The sequence below is a fragment of the Mobula hypostoma genome, chromosome 10 (genome assembly GCF_963921235.1).
Source record: "Mobula hypostoma chromosome 10, sMobHyp1.1, whole genome shotgun sequence".
Classification (NCBI taxonomy): domain Eukaryota; kingdom Metazoa; phylum Chordata; class Chondrichthyes; order Myliobatiformes; family Myliobatidae; genus Mobula; species Mobula hypostoma.
Window position 1 is genome coordinate 15839068 of NC_086106.1, and position 20361 is coordinate 15859428.

At 42.7% G+C, this 20361-nt stretch overlaps 1 protein-coding gene across 8 annotated transcripts in view; it reads left to right on the forward strand.

Moving 5' to 3' along the window:
* The window catches only part of LOC134352669 (ryanodine receptor 1-like), a 581514-nt gene that overhangs the window by 290249 nt on the left and 270904 nt on the right, over positions 1–20361 (forward strand). For all 8 annotated transcript variants that reach the window (XM_063060038.1, XM_063060039.1, XM_063060041.1 and 5 more), the window contains 4 exons: positions 6299–6485; positions 7993–8110; positions 13516–13636; positions 16553–16722. In XM_063060038.1, coding sequence (XP_062916108.1) covers positions 6299–6485; positions 7993–8110; positions 13516–13636; positions 16553–16722 — 596 coding nt within the window. The remainder of the gene's footprint in view (positions 1–6298; positions 6486–7992; positions 8111–13515; positions 13637–16552; positions 16723–20361) is intronic.

Consider the following 20361-nt stretch of genomic DNA (forward strand, 5'->3'; position numbering starts at 1 on the left):
TGACCTTGCAAGCAGAAAGGAAAGCTTACTTTGTTTCCATATAAAAGGTTAGTTTGCAAAACTATTAATAAAGAGCCAAGCCCATCAGTGGAAATACTAAGCAAATCTTCCTTACGTGAATGAATACAGAAATGTAGAAAGTAGGAAGCTGGCAAAGGCTATCTGGCTATTCGGCTGTCCAACTTTTCAGTACAGTCATGGCTAACTCAACACCATATTCCCACTCTGTGCTCAAACACCCTTTATGCCTTTCATAGGTATCCAGAATTTTTTCTCCTTCTTAATAATATTCAGTAACTCGAGTCTCAGTTGAGCCCCTGCAGTCTGAGACTGTGACACTACATTTGAAACACCCCAGTCAGGGGAAGTATCCTCCCCACATACATTATGTCAGGCTCTGTTAAGATTTTAAGCAACACACACACAAAATGTTGGAAGAACTCAGCAGGCCAGGCAGCATCTATGGGAAAGAGTACAGTCAATGTCTCAGGCTGCTGAAGGGTCTTGGCCTGAAAAGTCAACGGTACACTTTTTCACAGATGCTGCCTGGCCTGCTGAGTTCCTCCAGCATTTTGTGTATGTTGCTTGGAATTCCTGCATCTGCAGATTTTCTCTTGTCTGAAAAGATTTTGTATGCTTGAATTGTTTCTATTTCAGAAAAGAAACTTTACACACACAAAATACTGGAGGAAGTCAGCAAGTCATCTGTGGAGGGCAATAAACAACCAATATTTTGGGCCAAGATAGTTGTAGCAAGGGTGGGGGGGAGATCGGTCTCGGAAGGGATAAAACTGGAGTGACTATGCAGGTAAGTTGTAAACAAGGTTATCTGCTAAGTGAGTGAAGAGGATTATTAGAGAGAGAATAGACAATACTGCACGAGTATTAAGTATTAACCCTTTTAAAATTAACAGGCTGTTAATTCACATATATAGTTTATGAATACATAATTACTGTTGTTGCCCCATTCGCCAGATTTCAGAAAATTAGTCATTATATTAGAACATAGAACATAAGAAATAGGAGCAGGAGTAGGCCATCTGGAGCCTACTCTGCTATTCAAGAAGATCATGACTGATCTGACCATGGACTCATCTCCACCTACCTGCCTTTTCTCCATAACTCTTAATTCCCACACTATGCAAAAATCTATCCAACCTTGTCTTAAATAAAATTACTGAGGTAGCCTCCACTGCTTCATTGGGCAGAGAATTCCACAGATTCGCCACTCTGGGAAAAGCAGTTCCTCCTCATCTCCATCCTAAATCTACTCCCCCAAATCTTGAGGCTATGTCCCCCAATTCTAGTCTCACCTACCAGTGGAAACAACTTTCCTGCCTGTATCTTATCTATCCCTGCCTCTATTACACAAAGTTTAAAATGTAAGAGATTTCATTTAGGTACCACTGCCTTCACCTCTAATGACATTTAAGTAAGATCAACAAATGAAGGCAACAGGCCACTATGGTTTAAAAACCATTTCCTCATTATAACAGATACTGTGTTACCACTCCACATAGCTTACATATATTGTTTAAATTTTCCCACCCGATCTCCTGTAAAAATGCTATTCCCTTTTCTCAGTTTCTTCATTTCCGCCGCATTTGTTCTCATGACACGGTTTTCCGTTCCAGGACATCAGAAATAGAAACATAGAAAACCTACAGCACAATACAGGCCCTTGGGACAACAAAGATGTGCTGAACATGTCCTTACCTTAGAAATTACCTCAGGTTACCCATAGCCCTCTATTTTTCTAAGCTCTATGTACCTATCCAGGAGTCTCTTAAAAGACCCTATCGTATCCGCCTCCACCACTGTCACCAGCAGCCCATTCCACACACTCACCACTCTCTGCGTAAAAAAATTTACCCCTGACATCTCCTCTGTACCCACTTCCAAGCACCTTAAAACTGTGCCCTCTGGTGCTGGTCATTCCAGCCCTGGGGAAAAAACCTCTGACTATCCACACAATCAATGACTCTCATCATCTTATACACCTCTCTCAGGTCACCTCTCATCCTCTGTCGCTCCAAGGAAAAAAGGCCGAGTTCACTCAATCTATTCTCACAAGATTTGCTCCCCAATCCAGGCAACATACTTGTAGATCTCCTCTGCAACCTTTCTATGGTTTTCACGTCCTTGCTATAGTGAGGCATCCAGAACTGAGCACAGTACTCCAAGTGGGCTCTGATCAGGGTCCTATATCGCTGCAACATTACCTCTCGGCTCCTAAACTCTATGCCACGATTGGTGAAGGACAATGCACCACTTGATGTCCTCCTTCTTTAAAAAACAGGGTCTCCCTCCCTCTACTATTGATGCTACCCTCACCTGCACCTCTTCCATTTCCTATATAGAAACATAGAAAATAGGTCCAGGAGTAGGCCATTCGGCCCTTTGAGCCTGTACCGCCATTTATTATGATCATGGCTGATCATCCAACTCAGAACCCCGCCCCAGCCTTCCCTCCATACCCCCTGATCCCTGTAGCCACCCCATCTTCCCACCATCTTAATAGTGAAAGAGTCTCTCTTGTCCTTACCTACCACCCCATCAACCTCTGCATCCAACACATTATCCTCTGCAACTTCCACCATCTCCAAAGGAATCCTACCACTAACCCTCCACCCTGACTTTCCGTATGGATCACTCCCTCTGCGATTCCCTTGATCATTTGCCCCACCCGATTAATCTCTCTCCAGGCACTTATCCCTGAATCCTGACCATGATCTGTCAAGGACCGTGTGGTGGCTACTCGTACATCAGCCTCCCCACACTAAAGGAAGTCATTCACAGGCAGTCTCTGATAAGGGAATCCTCCTAACACCCCAGACGTGAATCCCAGATCAGCCCCTATAGCTACCTGAAGACACAATAGACAACCCCTTAGGAGAACATCATACTCGACTCACGTGATCACACAAAAGTTGCAAGAAGGATGTGGTAGCATTAGAAAGAGTGCATAAGAGATTTATTGGAATGTTTTGCCTGACATGGGTGGCCTTAATTATAAGACGAGATTGAATTAGACTGACAACACACACAGAATGGTGGAGGAGCTCGGCAGGCCAGGCAGCATCTATGGAAAAGAGTAAACAGGCAATGTTTTGGGCCAGGACCCTTCATCGGAACTGGAAAAAAGATGAGGACTCAGAGCAAGATGGTGGGGGAAGGGAGGAAGAAGCACAAGGTGGTAAATGATAGGTGAAACCAGGAGAGGGGGACAGGTGAAGTAAAGAGCTGGGAAGTTGATCGGTGAAAGAGATAAAGGGCTGGAGAAGGGAGAATCTGATAGGAGAGGATAGAAGACCATGGAAGAAAGGGAAGGGGGAGGAGCACCAGAGGGAGGTGTTGGGCAGGTAAGGAGATAAGGTGAGAGAGGGAAACGGAAATGGGGAATGGTGAAGGGGACTAACCTGAAGTTTGAGAAATTGATGTTCATGCCATCAGGTTGGAGGCCACTCAGAAGGAATATTAGATGTTGCTCCTCCAACCTGAGTGTGGCCTCATCACAGCAGTAGAGGAGGCTGTGGACTGACATGTTGGAATGGGAATGGGAAGTAGAATTGAAATGGGTGGCCACTAGGAGATCCGGCTTTTTCTGGTGGACCGTGTAAGTGCTCCATAAAGCGGTCTCCCAATCTATGTCAGGTCTCGCCTATACACACAGGAGGCCTCACCAGAAGCATTGGGTACAACAGATGACCCCAACAGACTCACAGGTGAAGTGTCAACTCACCTGGAATGACTGTTTGGGGTCCTAAATGGTAGTGAGGGAAGAGGTGTAGGGGCAGGTGTGGCACTTGTTCCATTTGCAAGGATAAGTACCGGGAGGGAGATCAGTGGGAAGGAACGAATGGACAAGGGAGTCGCTTAGGGAACGATCCCTGTGGAAAATGGTGGGGGTATGGTGTGCTTGGTAGTGGGATCCGGTTGGGGATAGTGGAATCATGTGCTGGATGCAGAGAGTAGTGGGTGGTCTGTGTGTGATGCTTGGATTTGCAGCATCTGCAGATTTTCTGATGTTTATTGAATTAGATTGGGTTTGTTCTCACTGGAGCAGAGGAGTTTGAGGGTCAATCTGAAAACTCTCTCTTCCGACATTGGCTGATCTGCGCCTGCCTCAAGGTGTTGTACAACATTCCTGAGAGTACTTGTCGGAAAGGAGTAGAAGAATACAGGCTCCATAGTCAGTATGGAACATCCCATTCCCATTCTGACATGTCTATCCACGGCCTCCTCTGCTGTAAAGATGAAGCCACACTCAGGTTGGAGGAACAACACCTTATATTCCGTCTGGGTAGCCTCCAACCTGATGGCATGAACATCGACTTCTCAAACTTCTGCTAATGCCCCACATCCCCCTCGCACCCCATCTGTTACTTATTTTTATACACACATTCTTTCTCTCACTCTCCTTTTTCTCCCTCTGTCCCTCTGAATATACCCCTTGCCCATCCTCTGGGTCCCCCCCCCACCTCGTCTTTCTTCCCGGACCTCCTGTCCCATGATCCTCTCGTATCCCTTTTGCCTATCACCTGTCCAGCTCTTGGCTCCATCCCTCCCCCTCCTGTCTTCTCCTATCATTTTGGATCTCCCCTTCCCCCTCCAACTTTCAAATCCCTTACTCACTCTTCCTTCAGTTAGTCCTGACGAAGGGTCTCGGCCTGAAACGTCGACTGTACCTCTTCATATAGATGCTGCCTGGCCTGCTGCGTTCACCAGCAACTTTGATGTGTGTTGTCAGTATGGATAAGTTGGGCCCTTTGTTATAGAGATGTATAGCTCTGTAATTTTGACTCTCTGGCTCTGTGAATTGGCCATTAGGTGTAGGAATTCATATCCTAGAATGCTTAGTTTAATTGTAGTTTATTTGAAGCAGTCTGGGCTTCAACCAGCAAGTATCTATAAATTGCAATGGGGTAATCACTGTTGTAGGAAATGTGAAATCTCACTTGTGCACAGTAAGATCAAACAAACTTTGTTATAATTTGATTTAGAATTTGTCAGCTGAAGTGTAAATATCGCTAAGGAACTTCCCTGGCAATGGGATAGATTACAGCTACTTCAGAGAGCAGACCAGGCCCTCAGTTTAACATTTTATCATCATGTCATCCTCTGACCAGACTGATTAGTACAGCTCTGGAATTTAAGATCAGCTCACAAAATTCAATAAGAATAATAAGGCATCCATTAGTCTTGCGAGACCATGGATCTGCACCTGGAAGGTCTTCACACTCCAGGGCACAGGCCTGGGCAAGGTTGTATGGAAGACCGGCAGTTGCCCATGCTGCAAGTCTCCCCTCTCCACGACACTGATGTTGTCCAAGGGAAGGGCAAGGCATGGGCCAATACAGCTTAGCACTGGTGTCGTCGCAGGTGTGCAGTTAGGTGCCTTGCTCAAGGACACAACACGCTGCCTCGGCTGGGGCTCGAACTCACAACCTTCAGGTTGCTAGTCGAGTGCCTTAACCACTTGGCCACATGCCCACTCAATAAGAAACAGCAATAGATTTCAATAGGTACATTTAATGACAGGTAAATGTATTCTATACTGTATACATCCTGAAATTCTTTTTCTTTGCAAGCATCCACGAAAACAGAGGAGTGCCCCAAAGAATAAATGACAGTTAAATGTTAGAATCCCAAAGCCCCCCCAACTCCCCCCTCCCACACACAAGCAGCAGCAAGGTAACGACCCCCCTCCTCCCCCACCAGCAAAAAAGCATCGGCGCTCCCCACCAAATACTCAAGCGTGCAGCAAAGCATCAATAAAAACACAGATTTGCAGTACCCCAAACACTACTCGTTTGTTGGGTAATTCAACATACCAGGGGCTCTCTGTCCCTTCCTAGTAAGGGAAAAAGAGGTGACCCCGTTTCACAGCGAGAGGGGAGACAAAACAAACAGCTTGCTGATTTATGATGTTAAAAGTCTGTTGCATCGCTTTTTCCAAGCTCTGCGCCAGAGAGTCAGCCCCAGAAAGGTTCAGCTCTCTGGACACACAGCGCACAGCAGCTAACCTGCTGCTCCCAATGTTCCGTGTTCTCCCACAATGCCTCAGTCAGGGGCATAGCCATGTCTATGGTTGGAAATAACTGATTTCTTTCATGGTAGAAAGGAAATCTGTTCTGCACTGGAAAATACAACAACAGCATGTCTTAATGCAATGAAACCAGACTATGTAAACATAGAGTGTAATTAAAGACTTCCCTATCCTAATCATATGGCGCATGTAAAAATCCTTGTTGTCTCTCACCGATTTGCCTTCAGGGTGTTTGTTTTGTGATTTTAGGTGAAAGTGTTGAAGAAAATGCCAACGTTGTGGTACGCTTGCTGATACGTCGCCCCGAGTGCTTTGGGCCAGCCCTACGGGGTGAAGGTGGTAGTGGTTTACTAGGAGCTATTGAGGATGCCATCAAGATTTCTGAGGATCCTGCCCGTGATGGACCAACAGTCAAGAAAGACCGTAGACGGGAACAGTAAGAAAACAATGTTAAATAACGGGTGTAATGTGCTCCTGGGTCAGTAACAGCATTAAGGAGTGTCTCAATGAGCACTTGAATTGCTTAGACATAGAGAGTTAGGACCAAGTGGATTAATGTAGAAGATCCTCATTGATTAGATTGGATGAGTTAGGCGATCAAAGTTCTTGACTGCACATAGTATCAAAGGTTACCGGGAGTAAGGCTGAGGAGGGGGAAGCAAGATCAGCCATGACTGTATGGCAGAGCAGACTCAACGGGCCAAATCCCTGATTCTGCTCCTATGATTTATGGTCTTATGGTCTAAATAAAATTGACAGGTAATCACAGAAAGAAATATAAGGGCAGATATCAAGGACGAAGATGACTCGGTATGAGATGCTCAAGAGAATCGTTGAAAATACTTGCTTAATTGGTGAATGGTCAATATAGAATGTTTCTTTTCCCCGTTGCAAATTTCACCTGAGCCATACAAATGACTGGGATGAGTTCTGTGTGGTCAGTTGTTACCCTCACCTACTCAAGAAACACATTCAAAAAAAATTAAAACATCAAAAAAATTTGTGGGGCAAGAATTAAAACAGATTAAATTGATTAGTGAATGTAAACATGCATACACTCAGTGACCACTTCATTAGATACACTTGTTTATTAATGCAAATATCTAATCAGCCAATCATTTGACAGCAACTCAATGCATAAAGGTGTGCAGACATGGTCAAGGGATTCAGCTGTTGTTCAGACCAAACGTCAGAACGGGGAAGAAATGTGATCTAAGTGACTTTGACCGTGGAATGATAGTTGGTGCCAGATGGGGTGGTTTGAGCACCTCAGAAACTGCTGAGCTCCTGGGATTATCACACACAACAGTCTCTAGAGTTTACCGAGAATGGTGCGCATAACAAAAACATCCAGTGAGCAGCAGTTCTGTGTCCGAAAGCGCATTGTTAATGAGAGAAGTCAGAGGAGAATGGCCAGACTGGTTCAAGCTGAGAGGAAGGCGAAAGTAGCTCAAATAGCCACGCTTTACACCAGCAGTGCACCTCCGAACGTGAACATGTTGAACCTTGAAGAGGATGGGCTACAGCGGCTGAAGACCACAAACAAACACTCGTGGCCACTAGGTGTATATATTGTGTGTGGAATAGTTTCTTTACACTTTTAAAGTTATTGATACCAAGCAGCAATACACAGTGGGCAGTGAAGGTGTTTGCTCGCACTATTTTATACCACCAGCCCCTCCATATCCACATCCTCCTACTTGACTTACAAATAACTGTAAAATCATTTTTGTACTCTAACTCTTGAGGGGAAAAAAACAATTGTAAGTGAATGTTTAATCAAATAGAACGGTATAGCACGTGGACAGGCTCTTGTCATACCAAACTAACTAAACTAATGACACCTAATCCCTTCAGCCTGCACGTGGACCATATCTCTCCATGCTCCTCATGTTCCTGTGAAACATCATCCCGAGTAATGACATAGTTTTTATCCTTTGCAGCTTCAGTGAAGAAGTTCATGAGGAAAACCAGGAAAACCGTGTCCATCTGGGGAATGCCATCATGTCTTTCTACTCAGCACTGATCGATCTATTGGGCCGGTGTGCTCCAGAGATGCATGTAAGTGATTGCCTAATATTGATGAAGCAATTGCTGCTTCCAATTGAACAGTCCTCATAAATATGTGCCTGTTGTTCCTATTTCACATTAGAAAACTTTACATAAAAGCCTTGATAGATATGTAAAAAAAAATGTATTAGATAAGTAGATGGATACTTTATTGATCCCAAAGGAAATTACAGTGTCACAATAGCATTACAAGTGCACAGATATAAATATTAGAAGAGAAGTGGAAAGAATAAAAAGTAAGTTATCTCAAACAGCCTAACAGGAGGGGGGTCATCACTTTACCAGCTATAGGTTGACTCATTATTGAGCCTAATGGCCGAGGGTAAGAATGCCCTCAAATAGCGCTCTTTGGGGCAACACGGTTGGCTTATCTATTACTAAAAGTGCTCCCTATTCAGCCAAGGTGGCATGCAGAGGATGAGAAACATTGTCCAGAATTGCCCGGATTTTCCATAGGGCCCTTTGTTCTACCACAGCCTCCAGTGTGTCCAGTTTGACTCCTACAACAAAGCCAGCCTTTCTAATCAGTTTATTGAGCCTGTTGGCATCACTGATGTTGATGACATTGCCCCAGCACACCACTGCATAGAAGATTGTACTGGTGACAACAGACTGGTAGAACATGTGACGGAGAGGCCAGCATACTGCAAAGGACCTTCTTGTACACAGCCTCTGTGTTGGTACTTCACTCAAGTCTGTCATCCAGGTGCACCCCCAGGTACTTGTAGGTCCTCACCACATCCACATCCTCACCATCAGTAGTAACAGGGAGCAATGCAGGCTTAATCTTCCTAAAGTCCATCACCATCTTTTTCTTACAACAAGAGAGAAAAAAAATCTGATCTGTCTTCTGCCAAAGCAAGTAAATGACTTTGGTTATTGAACTTCAGCAAATATTGCCAAAACTGTAACCCCTTTGCTGACGGGAACAATGTCCATAATAATTTATTTTATGCATTGAATCCAGAGAAGTAATCATTTCATTCTCCCTTCTATTTGTGTACTGAAGAAAGACATTAAATGTCATTTGGCTGCCTGTGACTAGTGGTGTTCTGTACTGGGCAGTGTTGGGGCTGTTTCTTTTTATGCTGTACAGTATATCAATGATTTAGATCATGGAGTAGATGGCTTTGTTGCCAAGTTTGCAGATGTTATGAAGATTAGTGGAGGGGCAGGTAGTGTTGAGGAAACAGGAAGGCTGCAGAAGGTCTTAAATTGGGAGAATGGGCAAGAAAATGGCAAATGAAATACAATGTTGGAAAATGCATGCTCATGCACTTTGGTAGAGATAAATGTGCAGACTATTTTCTAAATGAGGAGAAAATCCAAACATCTGAGATACAAAAGGATTTGGGAGTCCTTGTGCAGAACACCCTAAAGGTTAACTTGTAGGTTGAGTCGGTGGTGAGGAAGACAAATGCAATGTTAGCATTCATTTCAAGAGGTCTAGAATATAAGAGCAGGGATGTGATGCTGAGGCTTTATAAAGCACTGGTGAGACCTCACCCTGAGTATGGTGAACTGTTTTGGGCTTCTCATCTGAGAAAGGTTTTGCTGGCTGTGAGTGGGTTCAGGGAAGGTTCACAAGGATGATTCGGGAATGAAAGGGTTATCATATGAGGAACATTTGATGGCTCTCGGCCTGTGCTCGCTGGAACTTAGAAGGATGAAGGGGGATCTCATTGAAACTTTTTGAATGTTGAAAGGCCAAGACAGAATAGATGTGTGAAGGATGTTTCCCATGGTGGAGGAGTCTAGGACAAGAGGGCACAGCTTCAGGATAGAGGAGCATCCATTTAAAACAGAGATGCGGAGAAATTTCTTTAGCCTGAAGATGTGAATTTGTGGAATTTGTTACCACATGCAGCTGTGGAGGCCATGTTGTTGAGTATCTTTAAGGCAGAGATTGATAGGTTCTTGATAGGCCATGGCATCAAAGGTTACAGGGAGAAGGCCGGGAAGTGGGGCTGAGGAGGGGGAAAAAGGATCAGCCATGATTGAATGGCGGAGCAGTCTTGATGTGCCAAATGGTCTAATTCTGTTCCTGTGCCTTATAGTCAAAATAATCTTGAAGCTTGAATACGATGTGATTCCCCTCATGGGACAACCTTTTAATCCTGATCCAGTCGTTAGTGTCATGCTTCATGGTGTCTGGATATTTCAATGGTATGTTTCCCCATGATCTTCCTGTTTCTACTTGCTCAAGCAATACTGAAACTCGCCTGTGAAGATGAAGATGGTGCACAGGAAATATTCAGTCAGGAAAATTAAAGGTCACACAACTGATTTTATGTCAATTTTGTTTACCGTGAGTCACTTTCATTCCTTCCTTCCTGAACATGTACAGTATTATGAAATTGCCGGTAACTTATAAGAAACTCCACATAATAGTTTACACTTTAAGGATTTATAAGTTTGATTGAAATTTCTGTTAATTAATTGCTGGACGTCAATGTCAGTGAATGTCTTCAAAGGAATATGAAAATCCATTTGGAGTCATAGAAAAGTACAGCACAGTGGCAGCTCCTTCAACCCATCTAGTCCATGCTGAACCATTTAAAGTGCCTACTCCCATGGATTTGCACCAGGACCATAACCCTCCATAGCTCTACTATCCATATACCTACCCAGATTTCTCTTAAATGTTGATTTCGAGCTCGCTTGTACAGCTTGTGCTGGTAGCTTGTTCCACATTCTCATAAGTCTCTGAATTAGGAAGTTTCTCCTCATGTTCCCCTTAAACTTTTCACCTTTCACCCTTAACCCCTGACCTGTAATTGTAGTCCCACCCAACCTCAGTAGAAAAAGCCTGCTTGCACTTACCCTATCTGCTGTATATCCCTCTTAATTTTGTATACCTCTGTCAAATATACCTTCAGTCTTCTACATTCCAAGGAATAAAGTCCTAACCTATTCAATCTTTCCATATAACTCAGGTCCTCCAGACCCAGCAACATCCTTGTAAATTTTTTCTGTAACTTCCAATATTATTTACATCCTTCCTGTAGGTATGTGACCAAAATTGCACACGATACTCCAAGTTAGGCCTCACCAATGTCTTATGCAACTTCAACATAACATCCCATCTCCTGTATTATTCGGATTTCCAGCATCTGCAGAGTTTCTCTTGTTCTTGTATTCAATACTTTGATTTATGAAGACCTATGTACTCAAAGCTTTCTTTATGACCCTATCAACCTGTGACACCACTTTCACTGAATTATGGACCTGTATACCTTGAACCTTTTATTCTACGGCACTCCTCAGTATCTCATCATTCACTGTGTAAGACCTACCCTGGATGGTCCAACCGAAGTGCATTAAATTTCATCTGCCAGTTTTCAGCTCATTTTTCCAGCTGGAACAGATTTCACTGCAAGCTTTGATAGCCTTTCTCACTGTCCACACCCCCAATTTTGGTGTCATCAGCAAATTTGCTGATCCAGTTAACCACATTATCATCCAGATTGTTGATATAGATAACAAAATGGACCCAGCACTGATCTGTGCAGCACTCCACTAATCACAGGCCTCCAGTCAGAGAGGCAACCATCTACTACCACTCTCTGGCTTCTTCTACAAAGCCAGTGTCCAATCTAATTTACTAGCTTATCTTGAATGCTGAGCGACTGAACCTTCTTGACCAACCTCCCATGCAAGAACTTGTCAAATACCTTGCTAAAGTCCATGTAGACAACATCCACTGCCTTGCCTTCATCAACTTTCCTAGTAACTTCCTCGAAAAACTCTGTAAGATCGCTTAGGCACGACCTATCCTTAATCAGTCCATATCTATCCAAATGCACATATATCTGGTCCCTTAGAATACCTTCCAAAAACTTTCCCACTACTGATGTCAGGCTCATCCCTCGGACTGTTAGGTGGTCTGTAATATAACTCCATTAAAGTAGTTATACCTTTTGTATTTCTCAGTTCCACCTACAAGATGCGTTCTCCAGTCTGTCCTGACATTTTCCCTGACTAGTAACACCACCCTTCCTCCTTTAATCCCTCCCACTCTGTCAAGTCTAAAACAACGGAACCCCAGAATATTGAGCTGACAGTCCTGCCCCTCCTGCAGCCAAATCTCACTAATGGCTACAATATTATAATTCCAGGTGTTGATCCATGTCCTGAGCTCATCTGCCTTTCTTACAATGCTTCTTGCATTGAAATATACACAGCTCAGGACATTAATCGCACCATATTCAACCTTTTGATTCCTGCCTTTGTCTGAGGTCTTAACAACATCTGTCTCCACAACCTCTCCACTATCTGTTCCGGCGCTCTGATTCCCATCCCCCGCGTCTCTAGTTTCTTGTCTGCATTCCGAGGTAGGCAAAAAAAATTGACTTTGCTGAAATGAGCAGTACAGTTCATTTGACCACTTGTTGCACCTTGTTCTGTGTAGAATATGTAACCACACATGCCCCTTGGATTACTGTAATACCTTTATTTTTATGGTTATATTAACAAGTTATATCATTTTATTTTCTAATATTGCACATTTTAAGTTAAGTACCCTCACAAATGACTATGTGTCTTGTTGGGATACTTGCTGTGCTTCCAAGAAGGTCGTAATTCTTGACTTGAAGCTGAACCTGAACTAGTCAGGCAAATCTTATGATAGGATCATCTTTCTAAATTTCGGTGTGTAAAATGAATTTAAATACAGTGGATTCTGGTTAATTGAGGAGGCTGCTTATTTGGGGCAAACAATAAGTAATTGAAAAAATAGTTGGGATTTCCTTCATTTATTTGGGGCATTATGCTGCTGAATTCGAGTAGGAGACTGTTGCCGAGCAGTTTCTGACTAGCATCAGTTACTTGCACTTGTGTGACCATTAGACACTACAATGCTTAGACTAGTTTTTAAATGGTGTCAATTGCATGTGTTTGTGTTCAAAAAGCAGTGATTTTTGTCACTAATAGTTGGTGACAAATAAGCAGTAAGACAATTCAGTAATGGAAATTTTTAGCCGTAGGGCAAGGTTAAATAAATTGGAATAGTCCAAACCCTCAACATATTTAAATGGTGCATGAGTGTCTGTAATAAACATGAGCTTCAGGGCTGCATATAGATCATGGACTGGAGATTGGGATTAGGTGTGGTTTCATAGGCAAGTTGTCAGGCACTATTTAAACGAGGTTGACTCTTTCAACTAGCACAGGCACGACGGATGAAGTGTTTCTGTGTCATTAATTTTCTGTGACTTTTTGCTGTCCAGTACAGGAACTGAAATATGATTACCTAAATGGCTCTTTTGTCAAGTGACTTCATTTTAAAGAGTCATAGAGTAATTCACCATGGATACAGCTCTTTGGCTCCATGCCAACCACGGTGCTTTGCTGTAACTTTCAATGATTGCCTGTTTTTCTCTTTTTTTTGTTAATAGCTTATTCAAGCTGGTAAAGGTGAAGCATTAAGAATTCGAGCAATCCTGCGATCCCTAGTTCCCATTGAAGACTTAGTTGGTGTTATAAGCCTGCCATTGCAGATACCTGCTTTTGGAAAAGGTAAAATAAACCAGGTGTGGTTCCACTGTAACCCCTGACCTAGAATACATGTCTAAACTACCAAATACACTCAGCAAGTCAGACATCATTCTTGGAGAGAGAAACCTAGAATCAGAGTACAATACAACACTAAAACAGGCCTTTTGCTTCAACTTGTCCATGCCAACAGTGATGCATCTGTGCTGATCCCATTTGCCTGCCTTAAACTCATATCCCACTACTCCTTTCCTAGTTAAGTACCTGTACAATTGTCTTTTAAATATTAATATCTCTTCTAGCCATTTGGTCCGTGTCACAACTACCCTCATGTGTCAAGAACTTGCTTCCCAGATATCCCTTAAAATTCTCTCGTCTCACCTTAATCATGAGGCCTTTAGTTTTAGAGTCCCTCACCATGTGTAAAAGACTCTCACTGTCTATCCCAAGTATGGCCTTCATAGTCTTACATACCCTGCTGAAGTCATCCCTCAGCCTCCACTGAGAACAAACCCAATCTAAACAATCTCTTCTTGTCACTACAACGCTCCATTCCAGGCAGCATCCTGGATGATCACTTCTGCTTCCTGTAGTGTAGTGAGCATAGTTGTCCATGCTACTGCAAGGGTGGCCTAACTAGTGTTAATACAGCTACAAAGTTATGCTCCATCTTCTGCAAATGAAAGGATGCCAATTGCTTTCTTCACCATTTTATCCACTCATGTCACCATTTTAGCGGGACTGTACACTTGCACTCCAAAGTTTCTCTGTATACGAACACTTTTACGATCCCTGCCATTTACTCTCTAAGCCCTGCCAGAATCTGAACTCCCAAAATGCATTTCTGCATTCTTGACTCCCATCTGCCACTACTCTGCTGTACTTTCTAGCTGGTCTGTGTCCCTCTAGATCAGGGGTGGCCAACCTTTTACATTCCATGCGTCAATTTTTCACTCACGAGTTCAGATGCGCCATACAACTCTTGTACCCCCATTCAATTCTGGTAAAAATATGTTAATATACAACTCGTGCATGAAAAAATCGCATCTGAACTCGTTCGTGAAAAACATGACGCATGGAATGTAAAAGGTTGGCCACCCCTGCTCTAAATCATTAGACAATTCCTTTACATTCTATAATTCCACCAATTTTCCTGTCATCAATAACTTGCTAATCAGGCCAACACCAATCCCTGTTTCTATTCAGAAAAAGACCCACCATCCTCTGCATCTTATTGCCAAGCCAATTTTGAATCCAGTTTGCCAACATGTCTTGAATACTTGGTGACTTAAACTTTTAGACCAGCCTGACATTCAAGAATTTGTGAGAAGCCTAGTTAAAGTCTGCCTATACATGTCAGATGCCTTGCCTTCATCAATTAATTATCTCCTTAAAAAAATTCACTCAGTTTGAAAAGACTGGATACCACCTGCAACCTTGCTGACTTCCATGAATTAGAATCAGGTTTATTATCACCAGCATGTGTCGTGAAATTTGTTAACTTAGCAGAAGCAATTCAATGCAATACCTAATATAGAAGAAGAAAAAACAATAATAATAATTAATCAATTACAATATAGTAAATCAATTACTGCTTTACCAAGAGAATATAATTCCTGTTCCTTAGACTATTTCCCTTATTCAAAAATCTTCAATTTTCACCTGAAAATGTCCATGAAAGGAGACATGCTCTGTAATTGAAGAAATCTGGCCCTTTCTCAGTTGTCTAAGAATTATCAGACCAAAAAGAGATGACTATTTACTATTTCTGAAGTAAATTTTGTTAGGGTGATATCCCAAGTTTTTTAATGGTTGTGACAATCACTGAGAACAACATCCTTTGTCTCACTATCATGAACTTGCAGGCCTGACACAAAGTGGATGTACAAACAAAAAAAACTTTAACTGCAGCATCTTAACTTACACTGAGATAGATGATCTATTATTAAAATGATAGAAACTTGCCCTAGTATTATTTGTTGCTTAGGTGTGATAAAAGGCGTTTTTGCAGATGCAGCAATGGTTCAATGGTTTAATATCATAGAATGTATACAGTGTACAACCTGAAATTCTTACTTTTCACAGACATCCATGAAACAGAGGAAAAACTCCAAAGAACAAATGACTGAAAAAAAAAGAACTCCAAAGCCCCCCTTTCCCCTTTCATGCACAAGCAACAGCAAAAGTATCAACCTTCCCCCTCCTCCCACCTGCCTTAGCAAAGCATCAATCCCCCCACCATCCACCATGTAAACAACAGTAAAGCCTCCAAAGAGACCATGATCTGGAGTCCATCAAAAACAATAATCCATCGCACAGGCTCTCTCTCTCTCTCTCTCTCTCTCTCTCTCTCTCTCTCTCTCTCTCTCTCTCTCTCACTAACAAGGGAGAGAGGGGTGTCACTCCTGCCACAGCGAGAGGGGAGGCCAACAGGTCACAGTTCCGTTGTTACAATCTGCAGAGCCGCTTATTTTGACAACAGCATGCTCTGCTGTCTCAGCATTCTGATCTCGCGTGACGCTTCAGTCGGCGACCTTGGTGGGGAATCGGGTTACCTGCAGGGCCACACCCCAAAGGCGCACGTCTTCCGGGCCGCTCCTGGAGACAACGAAAATGCTAGACCATTTAGTGAGCTCCTAGAGCGGGAACCCACCGCCGTGAAGAACCGCAGTTTAAGTGCAGCTGTAGATCACGGACTCTGGCGGGACCCCAGCCACTTTGAAAAGGAAAGGAAAAGACATTAAAGAGAAGAAATTAAACTGTGTCATGATGAGCTGGAAGAAGTTGCTCCTTGGCGCCAGCTTTAACTCCTCCTGTTTTATGGGTTTAGCTGCGACCTCATTTACAGACTATTTTTTAGTATGAAGCAAACTTGAGCTGCATGCCTGTTGTGGTCTGAATCCTGGGTTTAGAATTAATTTGTTTGTTTTTGATTTCCAGATGGCAACATTGTTGAGCCTAAGATGTCGGCTAGTTTTGTTCCTGACCATAAAGCTCCTATGGTGCTGTTCCTGGATCGTGTCTATGGAATAGAAAATCAGGACTTTCTTCTTCATGTTCTGGAAGTTGGCTTCTTGCCTGATATGAGAGCTGCTGCCTCCTTAGATACTGTGAGTAATATAATTTTAAGTGCCACCTTTCAGCTCTTTTAGAAAATTCACACAAAGTATATTTGCAGTCAAATGTTTTGTCATTGCATATATCTGTATTTTAGGCAAACCTATTTTCACCTTGCTACAAAAAATGTGTCAAGACATAGGACAGTAGTACTTTAGTGTGTTGCTGGTTCTTCTGACTGGTCTGGTGTGGAATATCACTTTCATTCATTCACTCACTCAGAATAAAACATAAACATTACTTCAGCCTGTAATCATCTGAACCCGCAGGCTTGATGCAATATTTCAGTGACTGAACTCTTACCTCACAGAGGGTAAATAATCACAGGGTTCTATGTCATGGAAATGGGCCTCTTGGCCCAAGTTGTTTATGCCAACCAAGGTGCATCCCTGGGCTAGTCCCATTTACCTGTATTTGTCCTGTATCACTCTAAACAGAGACAAGGAGACACCTCTTTCTCCCTTATTAGGGAGAGAGAAAACCTGTGGTCTGTCAAATACCGGGTGAACAAATAGTCTTTGGGGTAACTGCAAGTCTGTGGCTTTGCTACTGCTTTGCTCACGCTTGAGTGCTCGGTGGAGGGTGCCGATACTTTTTTTTACCGGTAGGGGGAGGGGGGATTGTTGCTTGCTGCCGCTTACATGCAGGAGGGAGGGAAGCTGGGGGGGGGGACTTTGAGGTTCAAACATTTAACTGTCATTCATTCTTTGGGGGCACTCCTCTGTTTTCGTGGACGGTTGTGAAGAAAGAGCTTTTCAGGATGTATATTGTATACATTTCTCTGACATCAAATGTACCTTTGAAACATTCCCTATCCATGTATATGTCAAAGGTCTTTTAAAGTTGTAATTCAGAATCAGGTTTATTATCTCTTACGTACATTATGAAATTTGTTATTTTGTGGCAGTGGTACAGTGCAAGACTTAAAAAATTAACATAAGTTACAAAAATAAATAGCATCAAAGTAGATTAGTGAGGTAGTGTTCATGGACCATGCAGAAATATAATGGTGGAGGGGAAGAAGCTGTTCTTAAAATGTTCAGTGTGGGTCTTCAAGCTCCTGTACCTCCTCCTCGATGATAGTATTGAGAAGAGAATATGACCCAGATGGTGATGATGCTTAATAATGGATGCTTCCTTCTGGAGACACCGCTTTTTGAAGATGTCCTCGACAGTGGGGAGCTGTGTGCCCTTGATGGAGCTGGCTGAGTCCACAACCCTCCATCTTCTATTGATCTTATTCATTAGAGCATCCATACCAGGACATGATGCAACCAGTCAGCATGCTCTCCACCGTCTATTTGTGGAAGTTTGATAGTCTTTGGTGGCATTTCAAGTCTCTTCAAATTCCTAATGCCACATAGCCTCTACTACTTCTTCTAGCAGAGTCCCATAAACCCAACACTTGCCCCTCGGGGGTTGGGGGGGGTGGTAACATTACATGATTTTCACCTTTTCTTTGAAAAGAAGTGAACAACTAGGTGTAAGCAAGAAAGCTTACTTACACATTGTCACTACTTGGATATAAGCTTTGACAATTATTGGTAATCGAACTACCCCTGTCACCTTGGACAATGATGCACCTCACTTATGTTCGTAATACTTCTCCAGGCTAGGCACATAATAGGACATTACTTTTAATTGTCTAATTTGGCTTGTAAGCCACTCTTAATTCCACATCCATGAAGTGATGACGTGGCTATTGTCACCATTTCTGCCCCTGTAGCTTTGCCCAATAAGCCCACACCTGCACCTTGAGCTGAGTGAAAATCTGTACTTTTCATTGTCATGCTTTGCAAAACTGAAGTTCTCATTGCTTTATCCATTTAAGGATGTTCATGTTAAAATATGGCTTGTTTTCACTCGTTACTTCATGTGCGTATTAGTCTTCCCTTCATCACTATCCAAGGATATTCTGAAATGACACTGTTTTACTTGTCTCACACTGACAAAGTAATCTCTACTTGCCACCTCTGGCATCGAGTATTGAATTTAAACTATTCATTATGGTGCTCGATTAAAGTGTGCTTTGAGCTCTATATCAATTTCATCAAATACATTCCATGATGCCATTCTTGTTTGTGCTGTGTAAATGTCAGTTTCCCTCTGGCTTTTGATTTTGCTCCTGGATCATTGCATTTTCTTCTTCAGCATTATCCCCCATTTCCTTAACAATATTTCCAGAATATTTTACAAACATTCTAAGTAGATGCTAAATGCTGGAAATACTCAGCAGATCGGGCAGAGTGGTGGCATTAATACTTCAGGTTGTTTGAAAGGTTTTTCGTCAACCTGAAACATTAATACTGTTTCTCACTCCATTGGTGCTGTCTGATTGGCCAGCTTCATTCGTGTTTTTTTTTAATTTCCAGGATTTTCAGCATTTTATTTTTGTATTAGTCTGTAAAATGACAATTATCCGTGAGGTGTGTAAGGCTTTATAAAATAATGTTTATTTTTATATAGATCAACCGAAATCAGTTGGAGGTATATAAAGTAATGAAAGGGCTGTATTGCACACATATCAAAATATAATTTCATTTTGGGAGATTGGGAAGAACATTTAAACTGTACACGATGAGGTAGAGATAAGAGAACATACATAAGAACATAAGAAATAGGAGCAGGAGTAGGCCACCCAGCCCATCAAGCCTGCCCCGCCGTTCATAGCTGATCTGTCCGTAAACTCAGCTCCATCTACCCGCCTTTTCCCCATAACCCTTAATTCTCCTACTGTATAAAAATCTATCTAATTGTGTCTTACATATATTTAGTGAAGAAGCCTCAACTGCTTTCCTGGGCAGAGAATTCCACAGATTCACCACTCTGGGGAAAACAGTTTCTCCTCATCTCCGTCCTAAATTTTCTCCCCTGAATCTTGAGGCAATGTCCCCTAGTTCTAGTTCTTATCTATCCCTTTCAAAATTTTGTATGTTTCTATAAGATCCCCTCTCATTCTTCTGAATTCCAGAGAGTATAGTCCCAGGCGACTCAATCTCTCCTCATAGGTTAACCCCTTCATCTCTGGAATCAACCTGGTGAACCTCCTTAGCACTGCCTCCAAAGCCAGTATATCCTTCCTCAAGTATGGAGACCAGAACTGCACACAGTACTCCAGGTGTGGCCTCACCAGTACCCTGTATAGTTGCATTATGACCTCCCTGCTCTTGAATTCAATCCCTCTAGCAATGAAGGCCAACATTCCGTTTGCCTTCCTAATAACCTGTTGTACCTGCAAGCCAACTTTCTGCGATTCATGTACAAGCACTCCCAAGTCCCTCTGCGCAACAGCTTGCTGCAATCTTTCACTATTTAAATAACAATCTGCTCTTCTATTATTCCTTCCAAAGTGGATGATCTTGCATTTGCCAACGTTGTATTCCATCTGCCAGACCTTGGCCCACTCACTTAACCTATCTATATCCCTCTGCAGACCCTCCACATCCTCTGTAAAATTTGCTTTTCCACTGAGTTTAGTATCCTCAGCAAATTTTGCTATGCTACACTCTGTCCCCTCTTCCAAAGCATCAAGAGACTTGGCAATCATTCGTGTGTGTGTGTGTGTGTGTGTTGACTCAGAATAGAGCTGGTCTATTTCCGAGTTGATGCAGACATTCAGTACCTTAACAGTG